The 27,507-nt window shown below is 34.5% G+C and overlaps 1 protein-coding gene across 1 annotated transcript in view; it reads left to right on the forward strand.

Annotated features, from left to right (window-relative positions):
* Pp2A-29B (Protein phosphatase PP2A regulatory subunit A) overlaps positions 1–27,507 on the forward strand; it is a 239,122-nt gene that overhangs the window by 153,462 nt on the left and 58,153 nt on the right. Inside the window, exon 11 of the mRNA XM_090413204.1 lies at positions 12,042–12,102. Within this exon, the coding sequence (XP_090269330.1) occupies positions 12,042–12,102 (61 nt within the window). The remainder of the gene's footprint in view (positions 1–12,041; positions 12,103–27,507) is intronic.

Here is a 27,507-nt window from a genome sequence, read left to right on the forward strand (position 1 = left end):
GTTGATGATCTTAATATGAAGATTGAAATGTCGGGATATTAAAAGAATTATTTATAACACAGTTGTAAAGTCCATAATTTCTAAAATTAATCTTCTTGAATGGCAGACAATAGCAAGTAGAGTAATGTGGGGAAATATCAGGAACTGGACAATGAGACTTATTTGTGCTTATGGTCCCACAAAAGGTTCTTCTAATGTAGAAGTGGAGGAATTTTTTGATGCTTTGGAGAAAGCAACTGACACATATCAAGCATATCAAAAGTTCTTGGCAAATAACTCAGCTTGTGCTTTTAGAGAATACAGAGACAAATGTAAGAAGGCTAAGCACTGTGTAAAACTAGCTAAACAAGTCATGGAAAGACTTTGGTAAGAACATGGAAAATAAATATCAAGGAGGTGGCCAGATATTCTGGACGTCATTAAAGAAACTCAGAAATGGAGGAAATAGTGCTGTAGAAGTTATTAGAAATGATAAAGGTGACATGAAAACTGGAGAAAAAGATATTCTTGATGTATGGAGTAATTACTTCAAAAAATTGTTAAATAAAACAATCAGTGACAGCAGTGATAAAAAAACACTAACCAGGTATGCAATCAGGAATACATTTCCATTCTTGAATTAGAAAATTCCATCAAAAGCCTGAAATGCAAAAAGGCAGGAGGAGTAGATAATATTCAACCAGAAATGCTCAAGTATGGAGGTTTAAAAGTCTTACAATGGCTGCACTGCATAGTTCAGAAGGCCTGAAGAGAGGAATGAATTCCAGATGATTGGAGTAGGGTTCTCATAGTACCCATATATAAAAAGGGAAATAAAACAATGTGAGAATTACAGACGTATTTCTCTACTAAGTGTTCCTAGTTCAGTTTATGCTGAGAGACGTTTTGATAAAGATTGTGGAAAGGGGGAAGCTTGGTGAAGAACAAGCTAGATTTATGCAAAATAGAGGCTGTCAAGATGAGATTTTCACTTTAAAACAAATTGTTGAGAAATTGTGGAAATATAATAATGATCTATATTTAAGTTGACATAAAAGCTGTAAAAGGAATATGACAAGGTGTCAAGAGAGAAGCTATTTAAAATGCTACATTGTATGGTGTCAGTGGGACAATATATCAAGCAATACTTAGTCTTTTAGTTGTAAGTCATCAGTTAGAATTGTGGGAAGTACAGGAATATGGTTTAATGTTCAATCTGGTATCAGACAAGGATGTACATTATTCTTCTGTTATTCATTATCTATATGGATCACATTATGAAAGAAGGAGGTATTGGACCTGATATCAAAATTGGAGATGTTAATGTCAGCTCTTTGCTTTATGCAGATGATGTCATACTTCTAAATAAATTTACTGAAAGTCTTCAAGATTCTCTGACTAAACTGAATAACTGTCTGCATTGTGAATTGAGAAGCTATAGAACAAATAAACATTTCATCTACTTAGGCAAGATCTTTCTAAAATTCTAAATTTCTGCTTTTTGACCTAAATTTTTACAGTCTGCTCACATATTTACAGTTGCTCATTATGAAGATTTCAAGTAAATGTGACATTTAAGGGCCAAAGCTGTATAACTGAGAGGAGACCTTCACATAGCCTTTAAAGGCTATGTGAAGGTCTCCTCACATAGAACGAGGATGGGCTGCAATTTGGAATTTAGCCAACCAAATTGTATTCTTATTGGTTTAAACCAATATGCAAAATGATGATACAACATGACAAAATTTCATGCAGGCTGGGACGTCGCCTGGTTAAACAATTCCCCCATTTTTGTTTTGCCAGGGAACCAGGGTGAAAAGAACCAGTAGTGAAAAGTCAGCTACTGGAACAAAAACTAAAACCCACCCAACTCAACATCACCAGAGTTCAAGATCGGTACTATCAACATAAGAAGCCTGAATGGCAAAGAAATGGAGCTAGCTGAGGAATTGGATAAGTACCAGATTGACATAATAGGGTTGACTGCAAAAAAAAAAATGCGAGATCTTTCTGAGCAATAAATACAAAATGTTATATTCAGGCGATGATAATCAAGGAAAAGAAGGAGTAGCCATATTATTCAACACAAAATTCGAGGTGAAACTTTTTTAATGGCATGCAGTCTCAAGTAGTGTTATGTGGGCAAATATCAGAATGGGGAATTGCACAATGAGACTTATATGTGTGTATGGTCCCACAGAAGGTTCTACTAAGGTAGAAGTGGAGGAATTTTTTGATGTTTTAGAGAAAGCAACTGACCCAATATAAAAGGAAAAGTTGGTCCTTGTTGGGGATCTAAATAGCAGAGTAGGAAATGATTTTTAGACATACAAAAATATTTTGGGAAAATTTGGAGAAAAGAGCAAAGCTCATAATAATGGCAAATATCTGTTGGATTTCTGCTCAGGACATGGACTGGTTATTACTAACACCATGTTCCAACATAAAAATGTGCACAAATTCACATGGAGAGAAGAGGCTAGGAATAAGAAAAGTCTCATTGACTATGTTATTGTTGATAGTGATGTTTTCTCCCTGGTTCAGGACACCAGAGTGTACAGAGGATTTGAAATTGGAAGTGATCACTATTTAGTCTTGAGCAGGATAAAATTGAATTTCATATTGAAAAGAGTAACATGTAAGAAAGTTTTAAAGCGAATAAAAGATGAGCAGCTCTCAGATGTGAACTGTAGATTAAAATACACAAAGATTATTAAAGAAAAAATGAAGTAGTTTGAGAACAGGAACCAAACCTTGAAGATTCAGTGGCAAGCTTTGAAGAAAACCTTGATTGATTGATTCAGCCAGAGTGGAATGTGGTGAGGTTGTCTGCAAGGATAGAAAAATCAAAACTCCATGGTGGACACAGGAAGTTAAAGAGGCAGTGAAAGAAAAGAAGAAAGCATATCAAAAGTTCCTGTCAAATAAGTCAGCTTGTGCTCTTAGAGAATACAGAGACAAATGTAAGAAAGCTGAACACTTTGTAAAACTAGCTAAACAAAAGTCACGGGAGGACTTTGTCAAGAATATAGAAAATAAATATCAAGAAGGTGGCAAAATATTCTTGAGGTTGTTGAAGAAGGTTAGGAATGGAGGAAAGAGTGCTGTAAAAGGAATGAGAGATGATAAAGGTGACATGAAAACAGGAGAAAAAGATATCCTTTAAGTATGGAGTACTTCGAAAAATTGTTAAATGAAACAATCAGTGATAGCACAGTGGTAAAAAACACTCAACAGGCATACAGTGAGGAATATATATATATATATCCATATTTGTAGTAGAAAAAGCCATCAAAGGCTTGAAATGTGGAAAGGCAGCAGGAGTAGATGATATTCGACCAGAAATGCTGAAGTATGGTGGTATAAAAGTCTTACAGTGGCTGCACTGCATAGTTCAGAAACCCTGTACAGAGGGAAGAATTCTCGATGATTGGAGTAGAGCTCTCCTAGTATGTATATATAAAAAGGGAAATAAAACTGAATGTAAGAATTACAGAGGTATTTCCCTACTGAGTGTTCCGTGCAAGATTTATGCCAGTATACTTGAGAAATGGTTGAGAATAATTGTGGAAGTAAAGCTTGGTGAAGAACAAGCTAGATTCTGGCCAAATAGAGGCTGTCAGGATCAGATCTTCACTTTACGAGAAATAGTTGAGAAAGCATTGGAATATAACAAAGAACTGTATTTAAGTGTTGTCGATCTGAAATAGGCATGTGAAGGTGCCAAGAGAGAGAAGCTATTCAATACACTACAGTTATATGGTGTCAATGGGGCATTATATCAAGCAATACTTAGTCTTTATTTGAATTGAAGGAAGTACAGGAAGATGGTTTAATGTTAAATCTGGTGTGAGACAAGGATGTACATTATCCCCACTGTTATTCATTATCTATATGGATCACATAATGAAGGAAAGTGGTATTAAACATGATATCAAAATTGGAGATGTTGATGTCAGCTCTTTGTTTTATGCGGACGATTTTATACTTCTAAATAAATCTGCTACAAGTTTGCAAGATTCCCTGACTAAATTGAATAACTGTTGTAATATAGTATGATGGTCAGCGATAAAAAGACAAAGACAATGAAAATTGGTAGAATCGTTGAAAATATCAACTGTGTTATGAATGGAGACACTGTAAAACAAGTAAAACATTTCAGCTACTTAGCCATGATTTTTAGTGAAGATGGTAAATTAAATATGGAAATAGACAACAGAATCAACAAAGCTGGTATTGTAGGAAAGAATAAATTCATATGGAATAAGAGAGAAATTAGCTAGAATACGAAATTAGCTGTATAGAAGACAGTGTTCAAACGAGTTTTAACTTATGGATCTGAGAGCTGGATTAGAAGTAAAACACTTGACCAAAGACTAGAGACTGTAGATAACAGCGTCCTGAGAAAAATTAGGGGCATGAACAGATGGCATCAATGGCAATATCATATTAAAAACGAGGATATTAGGAAAGAACTAGACATTGTGAGCATCCAGGAATGCGTTAGCAGAGCTAATATCAGGTGGTATGGTCACTTAAACAGATTGGGTGAGGAAAGATTAGCAAAACAAGTGTTCTCTGCCAGGTTGGCAGGAAAACGACCCAATGGAAGACCAAGATATAGATGGATTGATACGGTACAAAGTGCCTTAGATGATAGAAATATAAGATCTGATAATGTTGGAGGTTTGACAAGTAACAGACTGATTTGGAGAAAACTTGTAGATAGGAAGTTAGTAATGATGTAAATTTTTCATGTAGTACTATCATATCCTGTACCCTTGAGGGTACATGTCAGGAATTTGATGATGATGATTATAGATTTTTAGAGTTTCATGCTCTTCTAGTTCTTTCTTATATCTTCTATTATTGTTTGCATTTATACTTTTTCATGTTTTCATTTTGTGTTCTACTTTCTAAATATATTTCTCTCCATTTCATATTTTTTGTTTTCCTCGATTTTGGTATCTTGTTCTATGCCTTTTCTAGATATACAAAATTCATATATTGATCCTCATTATATTCCTATGATTTCTGTCTTAAAGTGAATATCATCCTGACACCTTTATTTGACTTTAACTGTTTTTCCTTCAGGTTTCTCTCTACAGTTGTTCTTAGTCTCTTGTATGCTTGCATAAATCTTAACTGGAATATCTCAGTAAAAATCCCTATGTAATTCTCAAATTGTTTTATTTCCCATTTTTGAGGCATTCAGAATTTCACCCTTTGGCCATAAATTTCTTTTGTAATTATGCAGTGTAGCTACTGTAAAACTTTTATACCTGCATATTTGAGAATTTCTGGTCAAATATCTACTCCAGCTGCCTTTCCATATGTGAGGTTTTTTATTGCTTTTTCTATCTCAGGGATAACTGTTCCTGACTGTATTCTTTTAACTATTTTTGCCACTGTTTTGTCACTTCTTTCATTCAGTGATTAGCATGTCCACTCCCCAACCAACAGGCTGTGGGTTGAATCATGCCATGGCCATTGATGTTTGTAATTATCTTTAGATTGGTGATGAATTTCATCACCCGTTGTGAGTCTACTGCCTTGCTTATTTGGAGGGTTGAAGTGGCTTTCCAAAAAAAAAAAGTGTGCCCATTCCCGTGTGTGTGTGGGTGGAGGGGGGGTTGAAAATTCCTTAGCTCATCCATCTTACAAATGTACTATAAGGTTATAATAAACTTTCAGAGGTGGGAGCCACATTAAAAAAAAATTAATCTAGTATCTAGAATATCTTTATCATCTCTGATTGCTTTTTCAGTAATCTCCAAAGCATTTTGTCACCTTCCTCTATATTCTTATCAATCTTCCCATTACTTTTGTTTAGCTGCTTTTATACTTTGCTTTCTTATATTTTCATTTTAATGTGCTGATTTACTGTCTAGTAACTTAGAATTGGTTTAGAATTAGCATCTCAAAAATATGCAACATAAAATTCCTGGTATCAAGAGCACACAAGATTTTCTTCCGAAGAATATTTAAAACAAGAACTGGAAACTGTCAAAGAAACAGCCTTACTAAATGGCTATAATCCAAGAATAACTTAAAAAAATAATCACTCTTCTATACAGCAACCCAGACAAGAAGCCCACATGGCTGTACCATATATCAAAGGCATGTCGCTAAAATTATGAAAAATAAATAAATAAATTCATTGTTACCTATAAATAAACCCATCAACCAAATTCATAACCTGCTAACCTTCTCCAAAAGGTAACCAAGGTGAACATTATTCTGCATTAGCTGTATACCAAGTACCATATTCCTGCAACTTGTCTTACTATAGACAGGAAGGTCTATCGCTAAATGTATCTTTGAACATCAATATAATACCTGGCTTATCGAACCTCACAAATCTGTCCTGGCACAACATGTAATTGAAAACACTAACCACAGGATCCAATGAGAAAACACCTAGCTGCTACATTGATCTATGTATAAATATGAATATTTATACAAAGAAAGTACTGAAGCCCTATCGTAATGACTGCCTCACTATTCCAGATGTGTGGGAAATTTTTATCTGCAACTCTATCTGTTTCTTTATTCATATTTCTTATTGCTGTTTACACCATGTACAATGTGATTTTATAGTGACTATATCTCTGAAGTTTGATTCTTGTCTCAAACTTGTTTTTTCCCTTGAATAATATTTGTCCACAGTCTACTTCTGAAAGCAGCACTGTAGAAAAATATGGATTCTTTTAAAACTTTCTTACACACATTTTCAATATGATATATGATTTTACCCTACTCAAAACTAAATGGTGATCTCTTCCTATTTTAAATCATCTGTATACTGTTGTGTCCTGAGTCAGTGTAAAAATGTTGTTTATCAACAATAACATAGTCAATGAGACTTGTGTATTCTCTTCATCTGAATTTGCATACATCTTTATGTGCACAAACGTCAATCAAGGTGAAGAAATCGAAAAAAGAATGGTTGGATGTCCTGAATTCTAAATCTGTATTTTTCTTGAAATATCAAGGAAATGGGTACATATTACAATAGTATATTGCATCCTGACAAGTGTAGCCATCTTTTTTGCTGAGGTAATGGTAGAATATGTTTGTGAAACCATATTAAAAAAAAAGTTCACAGACTTTCAATAACATCAGATACATCAGATGATGTATCTGATGCATATTGAGAATGAACTACTACTGGCATTAGCAGAGGATTAAGAAAAAGGAAATCCAATTCATTAGTATAACTTCTGCTATGAAATCTTCCAGTGCATAAAATGTAAAAATAAATTACTTTGTTACCAAAATTGTCCCTAGTGATAGGCAGAATTCCACATCAGTGTTGGGGGTGTGGGGGTGGAGGAGCAAACATTGCCAGGATATGGGAAACCCCGAATTGAAACCCGAGTCAAATAGTAAAAAAATAAACTTGTGTTGTTTATTAAGTTGGAGGCTTTATAGATTATATTTGTGGAAAAGTCTGGAATGGCGCTTTCAGACATGCTCTGGTAGCTTTTCATACTTTAGGTACAGCATGGTACTAATCTAAAAGGGTGAAGACCTTCCTTGGCATGACAGGTGAAGGAAGTTTGTTTTTTCCATTCATATACCTACTACACCCCTTCACAGGATTAAATTGCACCCACCCACTACAGACTATTGATAAACTGTGAGCAAAGATGTTGTGCAGCTAAACTGACATGCTTGCTTGTGTATGGGAGGAACTCTTGTGAAGATGGGGCATTCATTGTGTGAAGAACATTTGTGAAAAATGTCATGGAAAAAAATGTTTTAGTTCTTTACTAATAAAATTTTTTCCCTCACTACAGCACTACTCGTTTTGGGGATATAAAGTGATGATTGCTATGGAAATCTCTTGGTAATTGAATTGAAAGAGGAAATGTAATAGCCAGTCAAAAAGAAAAAGTTGCAACACTAATATCCATCCAGAGATTGTGCATTTTCATGATATCCTAAGGACGTTTGGAGATATGAAACTTCTGTTAGCACTTGTTAGGAAAGTTATACTAGCACACATTGTTATACTAAATTTTATACCCATGTTATGATAATAGTATCGCATTATCCTGTTCGGTTATCATCATACATAAATGGCAAAACAACCAAAACTTAGTTCGAAGTGCAGCTTATCATTCCTACTGTCATGGGAGATTGTATGGTTTTGAATTTTTGGCTTCATGTCAAACTTATCTTGTATCAGTGATATAAATAAAATAAGAGCTGATCAAATTTTTTCTTTTCAGATCATGCTTCTACAGTAGATGCTCACTATAGCAACCTTAGGAACCAGAAAAATATGTTGTTATAATTCAGGGTTTGCTGTTGTGAATTTAAAGGTAAAAAAGACTGACTACCCCACTCCATTCACAAGAAACAAAAGAAATAGCAGAAAATTATAATTGTTAATAGAGAACACAAAGGATTTGTGGGAATTTCACATAAAGCATACAAAATGTATACAGATGCAAACAGTGATAAATTTATGGATTAAATTGCTACAGTGATGATGCTAATATATCTGAGGATAATCTAACATTGGAAATATCCTGATTAAAAGAAATTATTAGACAATTGACCAGAGAATTAGAAAAAGTGGAAAAACATTAAACAGAACTTACATAGGATAAGAAAGAGCATCGGAACAAGAAGAGGCAGGAAAGCACTGAACTCGATAATCATAATAATAACAACAAGGTAAGTCAATTCAGCGTTTAAGGGGGAAAAAACAGGTGATATGGTACGATGATTCAATCATAAAATTTGCACTTGCCGAAGGAGGCACTACTTCTACTTTCCCATGGGCAGAAATTAAAGATATAACAAACATAATCAAAAAACACAAAAGAAAAGCAAAAGAGATGGTAGTCCTTGTAGGAACTAGTAATTTAAGTAGCGACAAATAGCATGAGAAAAGATATGAAAGTTCTTTTGGAAGAAGCAAGAAAGAAATGTGAGAGAGTAAAAATTGTAGGTTTGCTACCCAGATATGACAGCACTGAGTTAAGGAGGAGGACAATGATAGGAAATTATTCCATGCGCAAGCTGTGTAGAAGAAGAAATCGATGTCAGTTTTGAAATGAAGCATAAAAAACTTGTATAAGAGGGACAGTCTGCACTTGAATTCATTTGGGCATCAGGAGCCCGGAAAAATTACTTTGAATTTTTCAAAGATTGAAAAATTTAAAGATTGAGACCTAATGCAGAGAGTCAGGGAAACTAGATCGCCAAGGAAAGAATGGGGAAAATGGGTGTGAAAGTTCAGCTATGGTATGCAACCATGTTAAAAATATGAATGGCTTTGAACATGGTACATGGTTATTCATCTGGTGAATGGGTGGATGACAATATCTGCTGGAAAATCTTGCATGAGAAAGTTAAGCATTTCATCTGAGGGAACATTTGTGAATAAGGACAAAATATCTAGGCTGAAAAGTAGATCCCCTGGGCAAAGATAAAGCTCTGATATCTTTTCTTTAAAATGAGAACTGTTTTGACAAATGAAAAAGGACTTTCCTGTGAATGCTGAATACAATTTGGAAAGACATTTTGCAATTTTGTGACATGGAGAACTAGTGTAGTCCACCATAGGATGTAATGGAATATTTCCTTTTGTCAACTTTTTTGTGGATGTATAATTTTTTTTTTTTTTTGGTGGACATATAAATGAGGATGTCCATGGTAACAATTGAGTTTCTTCTTGGTTTCCTCATCTCTACTGATACTATCAGGCATTGATACTATCCTACTGAACTGTGGTCATATGGAGGCAGCATATCAATAGAATATTTAACAATCCTATTCAATAAAATACTACAAACAGGAGAGATCCCAGATGACTGGAGAACTGGAAAGATTCCCAATATACAAGAAAGGAGACAAAAGACACTGCAGAAATTATAGACCAATCAATTTACTCTCCCACACCGATAAAATATTTGTAAGAATTATACAAAATAGATTAAAAAAACGCCTATGAAGAAATGATAAGCATAGAACAAGCTGGTTTCCGAGGAAACTATTCAACAATAGACCAAATTTTCACATTGCTCCAACTAGCAGAGTTCAGCTGGAAGACCATAAAGAACTATATTGTTGTTTTCTGAACGTTAAACAAGCTTTTGATAGCATCAACAGAGAAATCTTCTTAAAATTCTTCTAGAAAAAGCAATAGACAAATATATAATGCAGTTTCTAATAAAATATTACTCTAAGACAAATGCAGTAATTAAAAAGGACACAATCACAACAGAACCTATAGAGATCCAAAATGGAGTAATGCTAGGATGCCCATTATCCCCATGCCTATTCAACATATATCTAGAAGTTGTAAAGAAGGCAATAGACAATGAGCTAGAATCAGTGTCAGTGGTTTAAACATAAATATCAAATATCCTTATTGCAAGAACCCCAAATGAACTACAAAAGTTGATAAACAAGCTAAACGAAACCTGTAAAACATATGACATCACAATAGATATACAAAAGACAAAAGTGATGAAAATAGGATGGAACGGAACTATCATCTCAGCCACCCTAAACGGAGAACAAATAGAACAGTAGACAACTTCATATACCTTGGATCAAAACTAACAGAAACAATAGATGAACTCAAAACAATCAAATACAGAATAGCGATAGGATGGACCACCATGGGAAAATTACAGAAAATCTGGAAAACAAACGATATCTAAGCAAGCCAAAATCAAATTATATGAAGCAATAATTATACCAACAGTCATCTATGGAGCAGAAGCGTGTACAGTTAAGAAAAGAGAGGAGAAAAACTGCTGGCATTTGAAATGAAATGCTTAAGAAAAATAAATAGAACAAGTTGGATAGAAAAGATAACAAACATCGCAGTCAGACAAGAATTATTGTATAAAAAGATAATAGAAAAAATTAGAAAACAACAACTGAGATGGTTTGGCCACATTGTATGCATGGACGCAGACAGACTTCCTGACGTCCTAATCAATACTTTTCCAAGTGAAAAAAGAAGAGCCGGAAGACCAAGAATTACCTGGCTTAAATTAATAAAGAACATCTCGGGATGCAGAACATATAAGGAATTTTTTTGAACAGCAAGGAATAGAAAAGACTCAACCCATCTTAGACGGAAGAGAAGAAGAAGAAAAGTTTGTGCAAAAGTTTATACAAAGAGAGTTGTGAGATCTTGCTGCATGAACCGAATCTAAATAGAAATGATGGACTTAAATTTAAATATCTATGTATATATTTTTTATTTTGTGATTTTGTTAATGTTGGTTTTACTAGAACCTTAATATAATTAGACCATGATGCTCTACATCATGTATGTGTTATTCACTCATATCATTGTTTAATATATCACTTTCTGTTTTTGTTTAATTTGAAAGTTATACTGAAGATGTCCTTACTAAGGCAAAAATTTTATATTAATAGTTCATAAAAAGTAGAAAAAAAAATTCTTAGCCCACCCTTAGTATGAATGTGACACAGGTTTAAAACCTTTCATGGGTTGCAGCTACATGAAAAAATAAATATGGGCTAATTTTCTCTCACCTCTGCAGCAGAAACATGGGCATTGGAGAACAGAGATAATAGAAAAATTGATGCTTTGATGTGTGTGTTAGAAATATTGAAATGCATTGAGATTATGTAGGTAACAAAGAACATACGTGACTCATATTGTGAGATATAGGTCTTTAACCACGGCGTTAGTGAGGTTGGTTAAAGAGATTTGTTAGAGGTAAGAATGTGGGGGATGGGGGGTGACAGCAGCTATGCATATGGTTTGAAACACTGTCCTGAACTATGTAAAGAGCAATGTCCCAAGATAGGACCATATGCAGATCCATTATAGTCATTCTCTTTGATGGAGATGATACCTTAGTAGATAAATACATATTATATAATTTTAGTGGTCTGCGGTAGAAATTTAGGTATTTTCCTGTATAGTTTGAGGGGTTGGGAAACATTAAAGTATAAAGCACTTGACTGCAGATATAACTGGGAATTTCAGAAATTGCTTAGAATGTAATAATTTCTTGAAATTTTGGTGATGTATTTTTTCTTTAATTTTCTTTTAGGGTGTAGAGTTTTTTGATGAAAAGTTAAATACTTTGTGTATGACCTGGCTAGTCGATCATGGTAAGTAGGGAAAAGCAAGTGTGTGTGTGTGTCAATGTTTATAAATATAAAGATGTATGCAGTAAAACCCCGTTTTTACATTCCCGCAATTTACTTTTTCCTGCCATTTATGTCGTTTTCCATTGGTCCCATCTTAAGGCCTATTCTTACAGTATATTGTTTCCTGCCATTAACAACTTGATGTGGATGTTATTTCTCGTGATTTGCATTGTTTTCTCGGGTTACAATACTGATTTTCGGTTCGATTTCTGCGGAAATCTGTGCATTTCTGTTCCCAGATGGCGATACTTTCAGCTGTAATTTCGTTCCCACCATCACGGTGACCTGCACGCTTGCAGTAGTGAGTGATACCGTGATTTTTCAATCACAGTACGAATTGATATTGCAGAATTTCTGCTACTTAATTTAGCATGTGAAAGTTGCTTTCAAGTTGCGGTGGTGGATTATCCATGTTAGTAACATGGAGAAAAAAGAAAAAAGACAGAAAAATGTATTTCGGTAGAAGAAAAGATGCCAATTCTGCGACATGTAGATTGGCATGCTGGAACATGTGTGCATTTAGCAAAAGATCTTGGACTCTCCACTTTGAACGATAGTAAAAAACAGGTCAAGCATTGAACTCAATGCAAACAATCTGGTGCTATGTAAAAAAAAAAAAAACAGTCAACAATTAAAGATTTTTTTTAAATAGATAAATGTAAGTAATTGTAAATTCATTTATTGTCTGTTATTAAATTTTGTAATAGAGTATGTAGACTCACATACTAGCAGTAAGTCATCTTTTAGCGTTTTTAAAATGTTTTTTTACATTTCCTGCTATTTACACTTTTTTCTATCAGTCCCCTGAAAAGTGTAAAAAAGGGGTTTTACTCTATATATATATATATATATATATATATATATATATATATATATATATATATATTTTTTTTTTTTTTTTTTCATTATTCTTATTTTACTGGGAAGTTTATGCAAATAGTGGCTTTACCATGAACTTCATCATCATTGCCTGATATATATACTAAGTGATGTATACAATACTATGATAGTGCTATATAATTAAGTTTACATTATTACTAGCTTCTAATCAACAAATTTCTAGAAAATGATAATTAACAGATTAATCTGTTAATTGTCATATCATATATTGTTTAAGGCATTACTAACTGCATCAGTCCACTTAAATTTTTCTCAAATACCTGTATAGCTAACTTTTCATCTCCCATTCCATCAACATTATTATTATTATTATCTGAGACATCCAGGAAGTCAAGGACTCATTGAGACAGGCTAAAAATCACCCAAATCAACTGTCTTACGTTTCCTTAAATTCATTCACACTAGATGCACTCACAACCACCATTAAAACTATTCCACTCAGTCACTGTTCTGAGAGAGAAAAACCTAGCTCTCACCCCTTTCTTGACTGCGAAGAAATTTAATTTCCATGGATGACCCTGTGTTCTCTCTCCCCTCCTTCCATATAATGAAAAATTTCATCAGAAGATATCCTATAATATCTATTCAAAAGTTTATAGACCTCTAGAGTCTGCAATCCGTATACTCGCAATCTATCCTCATAATCTAAATCCCATAATCCAGATATAATTTAGATTATGAGGATAGATTGCGAGTAATCTTTGCACCCTTTCGCACCTTTTTTTTTTCCCCTTGAATCCAGGAGACCAAATCTGCACACAGTAAGTCAGGTGTGGTCTTATCTTGCCCTTATAAAGAGAGAAAATGAACTTTCTTATCCTAACATGTCAAGGTTTGCTTCAACATTGAAATTGTCCTCTGAGTTGTATTTGCAACTTTTGCTATGTGACCTTTGAACTTCAAATTCCATTCCACAATTATGCCAAGATCCTTAGCCTCATCAGCTTCTTGTAGCATAACCCCACTAATATAATATGCCACTGGAAATCTCATCACGGCAAAGTTCATAACGTTACACATACTAACATTAAACTGATAGCCATTTTCATTTGCCCAGATTTCCAGCATATTCAAATCATTTTGTAAGTGCTGGATATCAGTAACTTTCCTGATTGTCTTTGTCTATCTTCACATCATTAGCAAACAATTACACATCTCCTGTTAGACCCTTCCAAATGTAATAAATGTATAGATTGAACAACAATGAATGGCTCAAGGACCGAACCCTGAGGTACACCACTGGTCACTTTAAATGTGGTAGATTCATGCCCACCGTATACGACTTTCTGATATCTGTCTGTCAACCATCCCTCTTATCCAACTGAAGGGTTTATATTCCAATCCCATAAACTTCATTTTATGCAACAGCCTTTCATGTGCTATCCTATCAAATGCCTTAACAAACTCCAACATTATCATAGTGTATCCATTTGCTTTATCCCACTCAGCCATAACATTGTTATCAAATATGAGCAAATTGCTAAAAACATGTAAACCCATGCTGCTCCTTGCAGAGTATAGCTTTTTTGTCTACTCATTTCTGTATGCGAATTCTTACTAACTTCTCTAAGGTCTTCACTACCACACCAGAGATACTGATAGGGTGATAGTTAGACACATCAGTTTTTGCACCACCCTTGTACAATGGAACTGTCATACATTCCTGTGGTATCATTCCTGAGCTGACACTGAAGTTATACAAACATGTGAAAGGCCTAGCCAATTCAGCTGAACATTCCTTTAGCAAACATACTGATATTCCATCTGTCACTATTGACAAATTCTTATTCAGATTATGCAGCAACTCTTCATCCAGCGTAGCAGTAGCACTCTGCACCGTGTTACATATACCTGGTTGATGTATCTTAACAGAGTGAGCACTCATTAATTTAAAGCAAGCAAAAGAGATTTTGCACAAGCAAAATTTCTTTTACTTGCAACATAATGATAAAATTCTTTTGGTTGTCTTTAGCTTGTATAGCCAATTTCTTTTCATACTCCAGTTTAACTTTCTGCATGATACTCGTTACTTTTCTGACCTGAGCTTTATATATTTCTTAACTCCTCACACTCTTATTTTCATGATATTCTTTTCACATCTTCTTGTGGATCTCTTGCTTAATAAGGTTGCACATCCATTTCACTCCCAACCTATTTATTCTTCAAACACTAGGGTTGAATTCAGATACTGCCTCATTTAAGCACTTTTTCAAAGATTCCCATGCATTGTTGACAATTTTCCCATTCAGCAACTGATACCATGGGACCAAAGAGAGTATTCTCCTAAGTTGATCATAATTTCCAGCTTGGGAACGTCAATATAATAACATACAGTTGAGTTTTTCAATGTTTCTGCCTATTTTCATTGTCTTTGTTTTGTTATTGCTAGTTTTCATACCAAATTTATTACAACAGTTATTCAATTTAGTCAGAAAATCTTGCAGACGTGCTGGATTTAATCAGAAGTATTACCTCATCTGCATAAAGTAAAGAGCTAAGATTAACATTGCTAATTTTGTTATCAGATTTAATACCATTTTTCTTCATAATGTGAACCATATACATAAGGAATAACAGTGAAGAATATGTGCACCCTTATCCACACCTAATTTAACATTAAAGCATGTTCTTGTACCTACTTCAGTTCTAAATTTTGACGTACAGCTGAAATTAAGATTATGTATTGCTTGATATAATGTCTCATTTACATCATATAGCTGTAGCATTTTAAAAAGCTTTCTCTTGGTCCTTGTCATATGCCTTTTCCAGATAAAAAAAAACTTAAATACAAATGTTTGTTATATTCCCAAGATTTCTCAACTATTTGTCGTAAATTGAAAATCTGATCGTGACAACTTCTGTTTACCCTGAATCCAGCTTGTTTTTCACCAAGTTTTCCTACCACAATCGTTCTTAGCCATTTCTCAAGTATACTTGCATGAATCTAACCATGAATACTCATTAGGGAAATACCTCTGTAATTTTCACATTTAGTTTTCTTTCCCTTTTATAGATGGGTATTATGAGAATTCTGTTCCAATTATCTAGAATTCAATCCACTGACCAGGCATTTCTGAATTATGCAATGCAGCCACTGCAAAACTTTTAACCTCCATATTTGGGCATTTCTGGTTGAATTTCATCTTTCCACATTTCAGGTTTTTGATGATTTTTTCTGCTTCAAGTAAGGATGTATATATATTCTTGACTGCATTCCTGTTGTGAGTTTTCTACCACTGTGTTGACACAGCTTGTTTCATTTAGCAGTCTTTCAAAGTAATTACTCCAAATATCTGATATATCTTTATCTTCAGTTTACATGTCACCTTTATCATTTCTGATTCCTTTTATGGTACTTTTTCCTCCTTCCTAATATTTATTTTCTGTGTTCTTACCAAAGTCTTCCCACTACACTTGTTTAGCTATTTTTTACACAGTGCTTTTCTTTCTTACATTTTTTTCTGTATTCTCTAAGAGCACAAGCTGTCTTACTTGCCAAGAACTTTCTGTCTTTTCCTTGATTGCCTCTTTTTGACTTTGAGTCCACCATGGAGGTCTGATTTTTCTATACTTACTGACAACCTCACCACATTCTTCTGGCTGAATCAATTAATATTTTCTTCATGATTTGCCACTGAAACTCCAAAGTTTAGTTCTTGTTTTCAAACTCTTTCATTTTTTCTTCAGCAATATTTGTGTATTTTAGACTATTTTAGTTGAGCTCTGAAAGCTGCTCACTGTGATTCGTTTTAAAACTCTCTTACACACTCTTCTTTTCAGTATGAAATTTAATTTTATCCTTCTCAAAATTAGATAGTGATCACTTCCTATTTCAAATCCTCTGTGTACTCTTCCATCCTGAACCAGCAGGAAAACATCACTATCAACATAGTTCAATAGACTTTGCTTATTTCTTGCATCTTCTCTCTATATGAATTGTGCACATTTTGATGTTGGAACATTGGTGTTAGTAATAACTAATCCATGTTCTGAACAGAAATCGAGCAGGCAGTTACCATTATTATTAGCTCTGCACATTTCTCCAAATTTTACCAAATCATTTCTAGGTCTGGTGATCATTTCCTACTCTGCTGTTTAGACCTCAAACAAGGACCAACTTTTCCTTTTTCATTGTGCCAAGTGCCTTCTCTAATGCCTCAAAAAATTCCTCTATTTCTTTCATGGTAGAACCTCCTGTGGGACCATAAGCACAATTCCCCGTTCTGATATTTACTCACATCACTCTACTTGATACTGCCATTTACTTCCTCTTTTCCCTGATTGTTATTGCCTGAATATAACATTTTGTATTTGTTTCTTAGAAAAATTCTCCTGTTTTTGTCTTCTTTGTTTCAGTCATCATGCCTGATATGCCAATCTGGTACTTATCCAGTTCTTCTACTAGTTCCATTTCTTTTCCATTGATGTTTCTTACATTGATAGTACCAATCTTGAACTTGGCTGATTTTGAGTTGGGATGTGTTCCAGTAGCTGACTTTGCACTGTTTTTCCTGGTTCCCTGATGAAAACAACATAGGCTTTGTTTAACTGGACCATGCCCCAGCTGACATGAAATTGTCATATTGTATCATCATTTTGCATTATGGTCTAAGCTAATAAGAACAGGTTTTGGTCAGCTAAATCCCAAATTTTCAGCCCATCATTAGGTCAAAACTTCTGGTCGGTTCTTTGCATTCTTTAAAAGGCTATTTAGAGATCTCCTCCTAGTTATACAGTTTTGACCATTAAGCATCCTGTGCTGCCTAAACTATAGTTGAAATATTTTTCAATTAGCTTGAGAGGTGCTCCAAGGGTCAGCATTAAGTCCGTTCCTGTTTAATGTGGTGATGGAGGAGGTGAGAGAAGACATGTCTTGGACAATGTTGTATGCAGATGACATTGTGCTGTGTGAAGAATCAAGAGAAGAAGTGGCAGCTAAACTGGAAATGTGGAGGAAAGTAATGGAAGAGAAAGGTATGAGACTGAGCAGAAATATGGCAGAGTATATGTGTTGCAAAGTAGATGGCAGTCAGGAGACAGATCTGGAAGGAAATGCCATCAGGAAGGTTAGGGACTTTAGATACTTAGGTTCAACAGTGAAAGAGAATGGGGAGGCTGAGAAGGAAGTGGGATTGAGGAACTGGAGAGAGATGGCTGGAATGCTATGCAATAAGAGGGTGCCAATCAATCTAAAAGGCAAAATCTACAGGACATTAGTGAGACCAGCTATGACATATGCTATGGAAACTGTGACCCTGAGGAAAAATAACATCAGCAGGATGGAGGTAGTGGAGATGAGAATGCTTAGGTGGATGTGCAGTGTGACCAGAAAGGATCGTCTGAGAAATGACTTTGTAAGGGGAACAATGAAAATTATGAACTTAGGAGTGAAGATACAGGAGGCAAGGTTGAGATGATTTGGTCATGTGATGAGGAGGGAGGATGAGTGTGTTGAAGAAAGGTCATGCAGATTGATGTGGGGGGGGGGGGGCAGCCAAAGAACAGATGGAGGGAGATGGTGGAGGAAGACTTGAAGGTGAAGAACTTGGATGTGGTTACAGCCCAAGACAGGAGGACGTGGAGAAGACTTACCGAGAACAACTACCCTGCTTAAGTGGGACAATTTGCAAAAGAAGAAGCTTGAGTGGTGTTTTTTTTTTTTTTTTTTTATGTCCCTGTCCAATTTCTTACAGTAATTCAATTTAGTTATGAAGACTGACTTGCACTGGATTTATTTAAGAGTATAATATTCTGTAAAGCAGAGAGCTGGATTAAATATCTGAGATTTTGATGTAATATTTCTTTCCTGATGCAATCTATATAAATTATGAGTAACATTAACATCTGTGTGGTTCCCGCTTACAGCATGTAAATGTAACATTTTGAATATTTCTCTTAGCACCTCATCATATACGATTTTGCATCTTCAGTACTTAAATATGCTCATATAAATCTTAATTGGAATACTCAATAGAGAACTTCCTCTAATCACATTCAGTTTTATTTCTGTTTTTTTGCAGGTGAGTAGTGAGAGCTTTACTCTGTGGAATTCATCCTTCTGGCCAGACCTTTATGTGCAGTGTTACCAACTGAAAACTTTTGTACTTCTAGATTTGAGCATTTCTTTAAAAATTTTTAAATATCAACAATTCCATCTGTATTTCCGCATTTCAAGTGTCTTATGACTTTTCTACCTTAAATTGATATGTAATCTTGATTGCATTTCTCTTGAATATTTTCTATCATGCTGCTGTGTTACTACTAATATCATTTAACAGTCCTTCAAAAATAATTACTCCAGATATTTTGAATATCTGGAGTAATTACTTTGAAAGATTACTGAATGAAATAAGAAACAACCAAACAGTAGTGGGAGAAAGTGGTTCAGAGGAAAGCACTCGGTACATATCAATACTCCAAGTAAATAAACCCATTAAAAACCTGATTAGAAAGGTTCCTGGAGTAAATGATATTTGATCAGAAATGCTTAAATGTGGAAGTATAAAAATTTTAGTGGCTGTACTGCAGAATTAAGATGTCCTAGTGACAGAATTGAATCCAAGTATTTTGAGTATTCCAGGTTGCATTAGGAATAAAACACTTGAACAAAGAGTGGAGACTACAGATATGAGAGTTCTGAGATTAGAGGAAGTGAACAGATGGCATCAGTTTCAGAATCATTAAAAATGAGGATATTGGGAAAGAACTTGACATTATTAGCATTGAGGAATGTGTAAGCAGAGCTTATCTAAAGTGTTTTGGTAATTTGAATAGAATGGGAGGGGCAGTGTCAGCAAAACAAGTATTTTCTGCCACGATGCAGAAAAAAGACCAAAATCTAGGTGGATTGATTCAGTGAGAAGTGCCTTAGAAAAAAGAAATACAGGTAACCCTGGTATAATGCGGATGTTAGGTTCCATAAAAATTCCGCATTATATAAATCGTGTTATGTGAGACTCAGATCTCATAGAAAAAGTACGGTTATGTTCCGAAATCATTTTTTAAAAAAAATTATATAAACAACAGTGACATATCCAACAAAAATATATTTTTATTTAATTCAGGTAATTCATGTAAGTTATGAAAATATATAAATTATGAAACAAATGCATAGTATAAAATTATAAAAATTACAAATTGTACATAAACTTCATTGCACATAATTCATAAAATGTTTTAGGCAAATTAAATAAAGTGCATATTTTAATCTTTCATAGCATGAGGATTTGAGGATTGGTTAATAAACACTGATTTTGTCATGTAATCACCCGATGCATTATTACAAAACAGTAGAGTAATTCTATCTTTAGAAACTTTGAATCCAGGAACTGACTTGCATTTTTCAAAATACAGGTGCATTTTTTCAGTTTTTCCAATATAACCTGGATTCATATGCACCTGGTCTGCATCATAAATGTTTATAAACTGTGAGAGCCTTTTGTTGAATAAGATTTCCATCCAAAGGAATTTTTTTTTCGAGTGCAATCTTCTATCCGTATCAATAGAGATTTCTCCATTTTTCACATTAGAATATTGCATGCACGAGCAACGTGCTTTGCACTTACCATTTACCCAGCAATAAACGCTTTCTCGGATTTTATGTTCATTTTGTTTGTTTGAATTGTTGATTTGTTTAAATTCAAAGTCCTTGCAACAGCTCTTGGTTTTTCTCCATTTTTCAACCGATCCAAGAAATTAATCTTTTCTTTGAGCGAAATAAATTTTCTTTTCAATGTTGGTTTTTTGCTTTTGTTGCAGTTTGTGGCCATTATTATAAAAATATTTTTTACATAAAAAAGCATTACATATTAATTATGTATGTAACTCACTAGATAATAAAGTGCTCAGCTTGAGATTAACACACTTATGATTTTAATGTGCTTTCCTGGCAGAAAAAAGACAATTTTCAACAATAAACACTTTATACGGTAAACAGTTGACATACATGCATACTAAAGGGTATTTTCCCTACATGTGCGATATGGCCACACGCAAATTTAACGAAGATAAAATTTAATTTTCAAGTTGCACGGTGAAAAACACATGAAAAGATAAAGGGTTACTACAGTTTGTAGACCGTGTTTTTATCTCAACTGCGTTGTATACCATGTTGAACAAGGGTTACTACAATTTGTAGACCATTTTATATCGAAACTGCGTTGTATAAGTACCATGTTATACAAGGGTTACCTGTATAAGATCTGATTATATTTAAGGTCTGACTGATAACAGATTCATTTAGAAATTTTAAATAGGAAGTTGTATAATTTCAGGAATTTGATTCATAATATCTCTGTTCTCAGTTTTTATGTTCTCTCTCTCTCTCTCTCTCTCTCGTTCTATATATATATATATATATATATATATATCATGCTTTTTCTTCACTGGGTTTTTCAATAACTCCTAAAACATGTTGACACCTTTGTTTTCTATATTCTTGCAAAACTCTTCTCTGGACTTAGAGTTCAGCTGTTTTCTCTTTCTCGCATGTTTTTCTCTCTGTTCTCTCAGTACATGTGCTAGCCTACTTGCCAATAAGTTTTCATATGATGTCTTCTTTTCTAGGATTGTCTCCTAGTATGTAGTTCTTAGTTTTCTATCCTTGCAGATACCTTCATTACGATTATTCCTCGGCTGAAGCCGAGGAATAATTGTTCACTGAATCAAATGATTTCTTCAGATTTTGCCTTGATTCTTTAAGGTGGTGTTTCCCAAACTGTCCTGTGGGAATGGGAACAAATGTTCCCTGAATAATCATAATTAATAATTAAAATAAGAAATTGCATATTTGTGGTGTACATCTTTTGTTTGGGGCTACTCTAAGTATTTTTTTTTTTTAATCTCCATCAAGTAAATTATTTGTGAAGTGCTGATCAAAAATATCCAGTTGCTTGCTCATCCTAGTTCTCACTCTAATATGAAAGGTAATAATATGTAATTTGTCCACCTTCTGCTGTTATAACAGCCGTTAATCTTCTGGAAGTGCTTGCCGCTAGATTTTGGTACATTGCTGCAGGAATTCCCTTCCATTCTTCCAGATTATCATTAGTGAGGTTGGTTACTGATGCTGGGCGATTTGCCTATCTCACAATTGTCATTCTGTTTTATTGTGCAGGTGCTTGATCGGATTGAAATTGAGATAGGGCTCTGTGTAGGCCACTCGAGTTCTTCAGCACCCATCTCATCAAACTATTCCTGTGCAGATCTTTGCTTTGTGGACAGGGCATTGTCATCTTAACACAGGAAAGGACCTTCACTGAACTGCTGCCATAAAGTTTAAGGAACAAAATTGTTTGTTCCTCATGTGATTAAGGCAGGAACATTAAGATTTCCCCATCACTGGAATTAGGTAGCCCAGCCTGATATTATGATGCTTCTTCCACCAAACTTCACAGCTAGCTCAACCTGGCATCCATTAATCCTAGCCTCATCTCTCAGACTGCCAGATGGGGGAAGCATGGTTCTTCACTCCAGAGAAGAGTCCAGTTGCAGTGAGCTTTAAAGCACTCCACTTGATGCTTGGCATTGTCCTTTCTGTGTTATGCTATATGGCTGCACATCCATGGAAACCTATGTTCTTCAGCTCCTGGCAAGCAGATATGCTTGCAGTAGCACTTTGGAACTCAGTAGTGAAGGTTTCAACTGAGGACAGGCAATATTTTCACATCATGTGCTTAGCACTCAGCAGTCTCATCCTGTGATTTTTGTGTCCTACCAGGTTGTGATTGTGTTGTTGTTGCTCCTAGGCATTTCCGCTTTGCAATAACATCACTGATTAACACAGTTGATCAGGGCAGAAATTTCCTAAACCTGCATCTTGTCATCACTGGATAATAATAAAATGTATAAACTTGTAATTGATAGTAGTATCAGAACTGCAGATGACAGCACACTGTGCATTCTAATTTATTCTGATGAACATTTTAATATATTTGAGAATAACTTTTTGAGAGAGAGAAAAAGAAAGAAAGAACACACAACACTTTGTAAACAAAATTAACCCTTTCTGCCCTAGCGATTCCAATTGGAATCGCTAACTGTCTTTTTGTAGCCCATATTATGTGGTGAATGATTCCAATTGCTATCGTATGTCATAGTTTCATTTCTTTAATATAATAACAGGTATGTATTATACGTATAAATCTTGCCAATATCGTTTTTTTATGACTTAGTAGAATAATATGCATATATTGGGTTATAGAGTATAAGCTCAGAAGTTGAATATTTGCTACCAGAATATAATGATTCCATATAGAATCAGTCGGTCAGAATTCCTATCCTGAAATGCATTTTCATCAAAATACTTGATACTCTTGCTTTTTTTAGACCTAAAGACAAAATAAATAGAAAGAAAAATTTTGTTCACTTGTATAAAAAAAAAAAAAAAAGGTCAGAAAGGGTTAAGGACATCACCCAGCAGTCCCATCCTGTGATTTTTGTGTCCTACCAGATTGTGTTGTTGTTGTTGCTCCTAGGCATTTCTGCTTTGCAATAACATCACTTGCAGTTGATCAGGGCAGAAATTTCCTAAACCAAGTTGTTGCAGTGCAAAGGTGGCATTTTGTGACAGTGTACAGTGTCATGTTGAAGATCACTGAATTCTTCAATATGGTTCATTTTACTATTAATGTTTGTCGATGAAGATTGTGGTTTCTTTTATATCTTGATTGTGATATATATAGTCATATCCACTACAGTGGAAGTGATATCTGGATGTTTTTGATGAGATAGTTTATATTTGAATATACAGTTCACCTCTAAAAGCTTCTTGACTTTGTTTTAAAAAACATTTATTATTATTATTATTTTTTTTTTCTCAATGAAGTACTCATATTTGATGTTGAACGTTTATTTTTCACTTGGTCAGACTATAATAAATTTAGTTTAATCCTTTATCCAAGTGTGTGCAAACAAAGTTTGCACCTGAAAGTATCTTCAGGACTGGGGTAAAGTGGTACAAAACCGGGCGACTCCTTGCAAAGGTGGAGCAAGCTACCAACACTCCTATCTCAGTATCTCCTATAATGCAAAACACATCTCCTTGCAGATATGTATAATGTTATGCATTAAGGGAAGGGCCACTACCCAGACTAGTTTCAATCTTTATTGAGGTCTCTTCAGTGGGAGCCAGGCCCAAGTGGAGATATACAAGGCACAAGCATTAGCAAGGTCATCTCCCCACCAAGTGTTTCCTAAAGACGTCCACACATCCCAACGATTTGGTTCAACAAGCTACAGCATACGACCCAACGGACATATTCAAATATAGAAGACCAAAAGCTATATTGGCCTCCTTTAGTGATGCATAATCTTCATGCCCAATCAGGGCGAGCATTCTGCTCATAAATTTTACCTTCACTGCAACCACAACAGATAGCGGGGAATATGAAAAGCATCTTGCTTCACCCCTAAAGACATAAATGTCAATTGTCAAGGTCATCTCTACCTATACGAGTTGCCAAACGGTGTGCCACTTTTTTATTAAATTACTCTGGATTTAGAGAAAGATGTTGAAAGTTTATTTTTCACTTGGTCAGACTATAATAAATTTAGTTTAATCCTTCATCCAAGTGTATGCAAACAAAGTTTGCGCCTGAAAGTATCTTCAGGACTGGGGTAAAGTGGTACAACACCGGGCGACTCCTTGCAAAGGAGTGTTGTAGCTTGCTCCACCTTTGCCTGGTGTTGTACCACTTTACCTCAGTCCTGAAGATACTTTCAGGTGCAAACTTTGTTTGCACACACTTGGATAAAGGATTAAACTAAATTTATTATAGTACTCATTTATTCTGCTCAAAGAAATTGATCTTCCTATTTTAGAATATTCTTATATCTTGGATTAGTCTAAAGAGATTATCAATAAGCAACCACATAATCAGTGAGACTTTTCTTAATGCTTCTATGTTCTCTCCATGCACAATTTATGTGCATCTTCATCTTAGAACATTGTTTCCAATGGTTAGTCTGTTTTCTACATACAACATCATAAGATATTGTATGCTGAAAAGAACATAACATCTTATGATTTTTATTAGCTTTACTCTCTTCATTTCCTGAATTATTTCTGTTTATCTGAGATTCATTTTCTAATCTGTTGTTTAGTCCTCCAATAACCAGCAATGTTTTTTGTCAGCTGCCCTCTCTAATGACAGGAAAAATTCTTCTTTCATACTATGTAGAATCTTCTGCAGATGAGAAGCACATTTTAAATGCTCTACTTGAAATTGCCTACCATTCAAGAATTTTATCATCATGTTTAGTGTTAAATACTGTAGCTTCTCCTTCCTTAGCCTGATCACTGTTGTTTGAATATAACATCTTATAGTTATTAGGAGTATCTCACCAAGTTAGTCTTCTTCCTCTTGTTAACAAGTTATGTATACATGGTATCTTTGTAATTCTCCTACTAGCTCACCAACTCTTTTCCATTGATTGCCTTTTGCAGTAACATTGCATATCTTTAGTTTTGTTGAGTTTTAGTCATATATTTAGTAAAGATGACAGACTGTGTGGTACTTTTTACATCTGTATGTATGAACCATGGTTGTGATATGTATAGCCCATATGCACTACTGCAGAGAGGGAGGAATCTGGACATTTTTGATCAGATAATATATGTTTGAGTATACAGTTCACCTCCAAAAGCTTCTTAACTTTCTTGACATTGAGCAGTACAAGCAGGTCAAGTAACAACATCAAATAGGGTAGTAAATTCAGGAAGAAAAAGGCAGGAAGCTTAAAGCTATGCTTCACTTTCTATATACTAATGCCAGAAGTATCAGGAACAAGAGGCAGGAGTCTTTGGTATTGGTTAGTGCAGCCTTGCCAAAAGATATAGGCATCAGTGAGACTTAATTAACAGCAAATGATATAGTTACAGGGATAGAATGTTGAAGGGTTAAGTATTATCAGGAAGGATAGTAGCTGAATTGCAGCCAAAAAGTAGGCAGCAGTCTAGTGTGAGATTGAGGCCAATAACACAAAATATATTGGTTGGTGCTATAGGCCAGGGAGGATAAGGAAGACATGCATCAGCAAATTAGTACGAGTGCAGGTTGATTAATTATTATGGGTATTAAGTTTACTGAATTCAGGGAACGTGGTTAGCCCATTGTGTTCCTTCAGTTTGTTGCAAAGTTTATCACTTCCAAGTGAAATATCCTGATTAGATAAAAAAAATTTGAATAATGCAATAATGCCATGAAAGTTCTTGGGATATAACTTTTGATATCTCAAAGAGACAGATTGGTAAAAAGAATTAAGATATCAAAACTAATATCTGAGGTTTCAAGTTTTATATCTTACTTTTCATTGAAGTTCTGCAGTTTTAATAGAATGTATTATAAACCTCCAGGAATTTTTGGAATCATAAAATTAATTGTCCTCTTAGTTTGATTGTTGATTCCTTTGGAAATCTTAGAAAATTTTTTTGTCTAACTTAATCCATTCATTACTTGGTCATGCTGTTTTTTCTATGAAAAACACCATAGAATTTCTTTCAGAAATAAGATATAAAATTTGAATTCTCAGATGTTAATGGTATATAATGTCCAGGTTAATATACTGTTCTTTTCGACAGAATTAAAATTTTCTTTTCAGTCTTTTATGTTAAAACAGCTTATTGCATGTTAGAAAAATGTTTCAGCAGAGGTAGGGGAAAGGGCTACTTGTGGTAAATTCAGATTAATTATATATCTCTCTAGTAATGCAGTAAGAAGAATGATAATGCATGCCTTTTAGAAAATCTTGGTTTCCATGTTTTACTCAATATTCAATAATGAAACATTTCTATGTGCTTTTTGAAACTGAGACTTAGGCAGTCTTATACGGTCGAGGTAGGACTTCTATTATATATATATATATATATATATATGTATAAAGTATTTTACCTTGGGGATAATTAATGTTAAAAATACCAAGTTATTTTAAACCTGGTTTTACTCCATTTCCCAAGTAAGCAAACAGACAAACAACAGGTCAAGTTTGCACCTGCACATATTGGAAGTTTACTTTGAGGGTCAGCTAGACTAAAAATTTCTGCACTATTTCCCATAATCCAGGGTACAGTGTCGGTATTGATTTTTGAAGCCAGAACTCTTGGTATCCAGTTTTGAATTTTATTTTTAGTTTTTCATTTATTGTGAGTTCTATGAGTTCCACTTCTAAATTTGATGATCCTGCTGTGCTTACATGTGAGAAAGGATCTAAAACACAATTTGGTATATTCATGTTTAGAATATCCTTGAATCGCTCATTGAAATCAGCATGGAGAACCTCCAAGTGTTGTCAGTATGTAAGTAAATCTTCCTTTTTGATAGACACTGCTGATAAATTTGAAAAGTGGCTATATTCCCCTCAGCCCATATTCTGGTTGAACAGAAGTTTCCCTACAAAAGCGGCAATAACGTTTTTGGTTTAATTCAATTCAATTCATCACCTTGTAGTTGTAGATTGACTTCATTAAAT

Source organism: Typopeltis vanoorti, chromosome 23, assembly GCF_054136105.1.
Source record: "Typopeltis vanoorti isolate ZY-2024b chromosome 23, IOZ_Tvanoo_1.0, whole genome shotgun sequence".
NCBI classification, from domain to species: domain Eukaryota; kingdom Metazoa; phylum Arthropoda; class Arachnida; order Uropygi; family Thelyphonidae; genus Typopeltis; species Typopeltis vanoorti.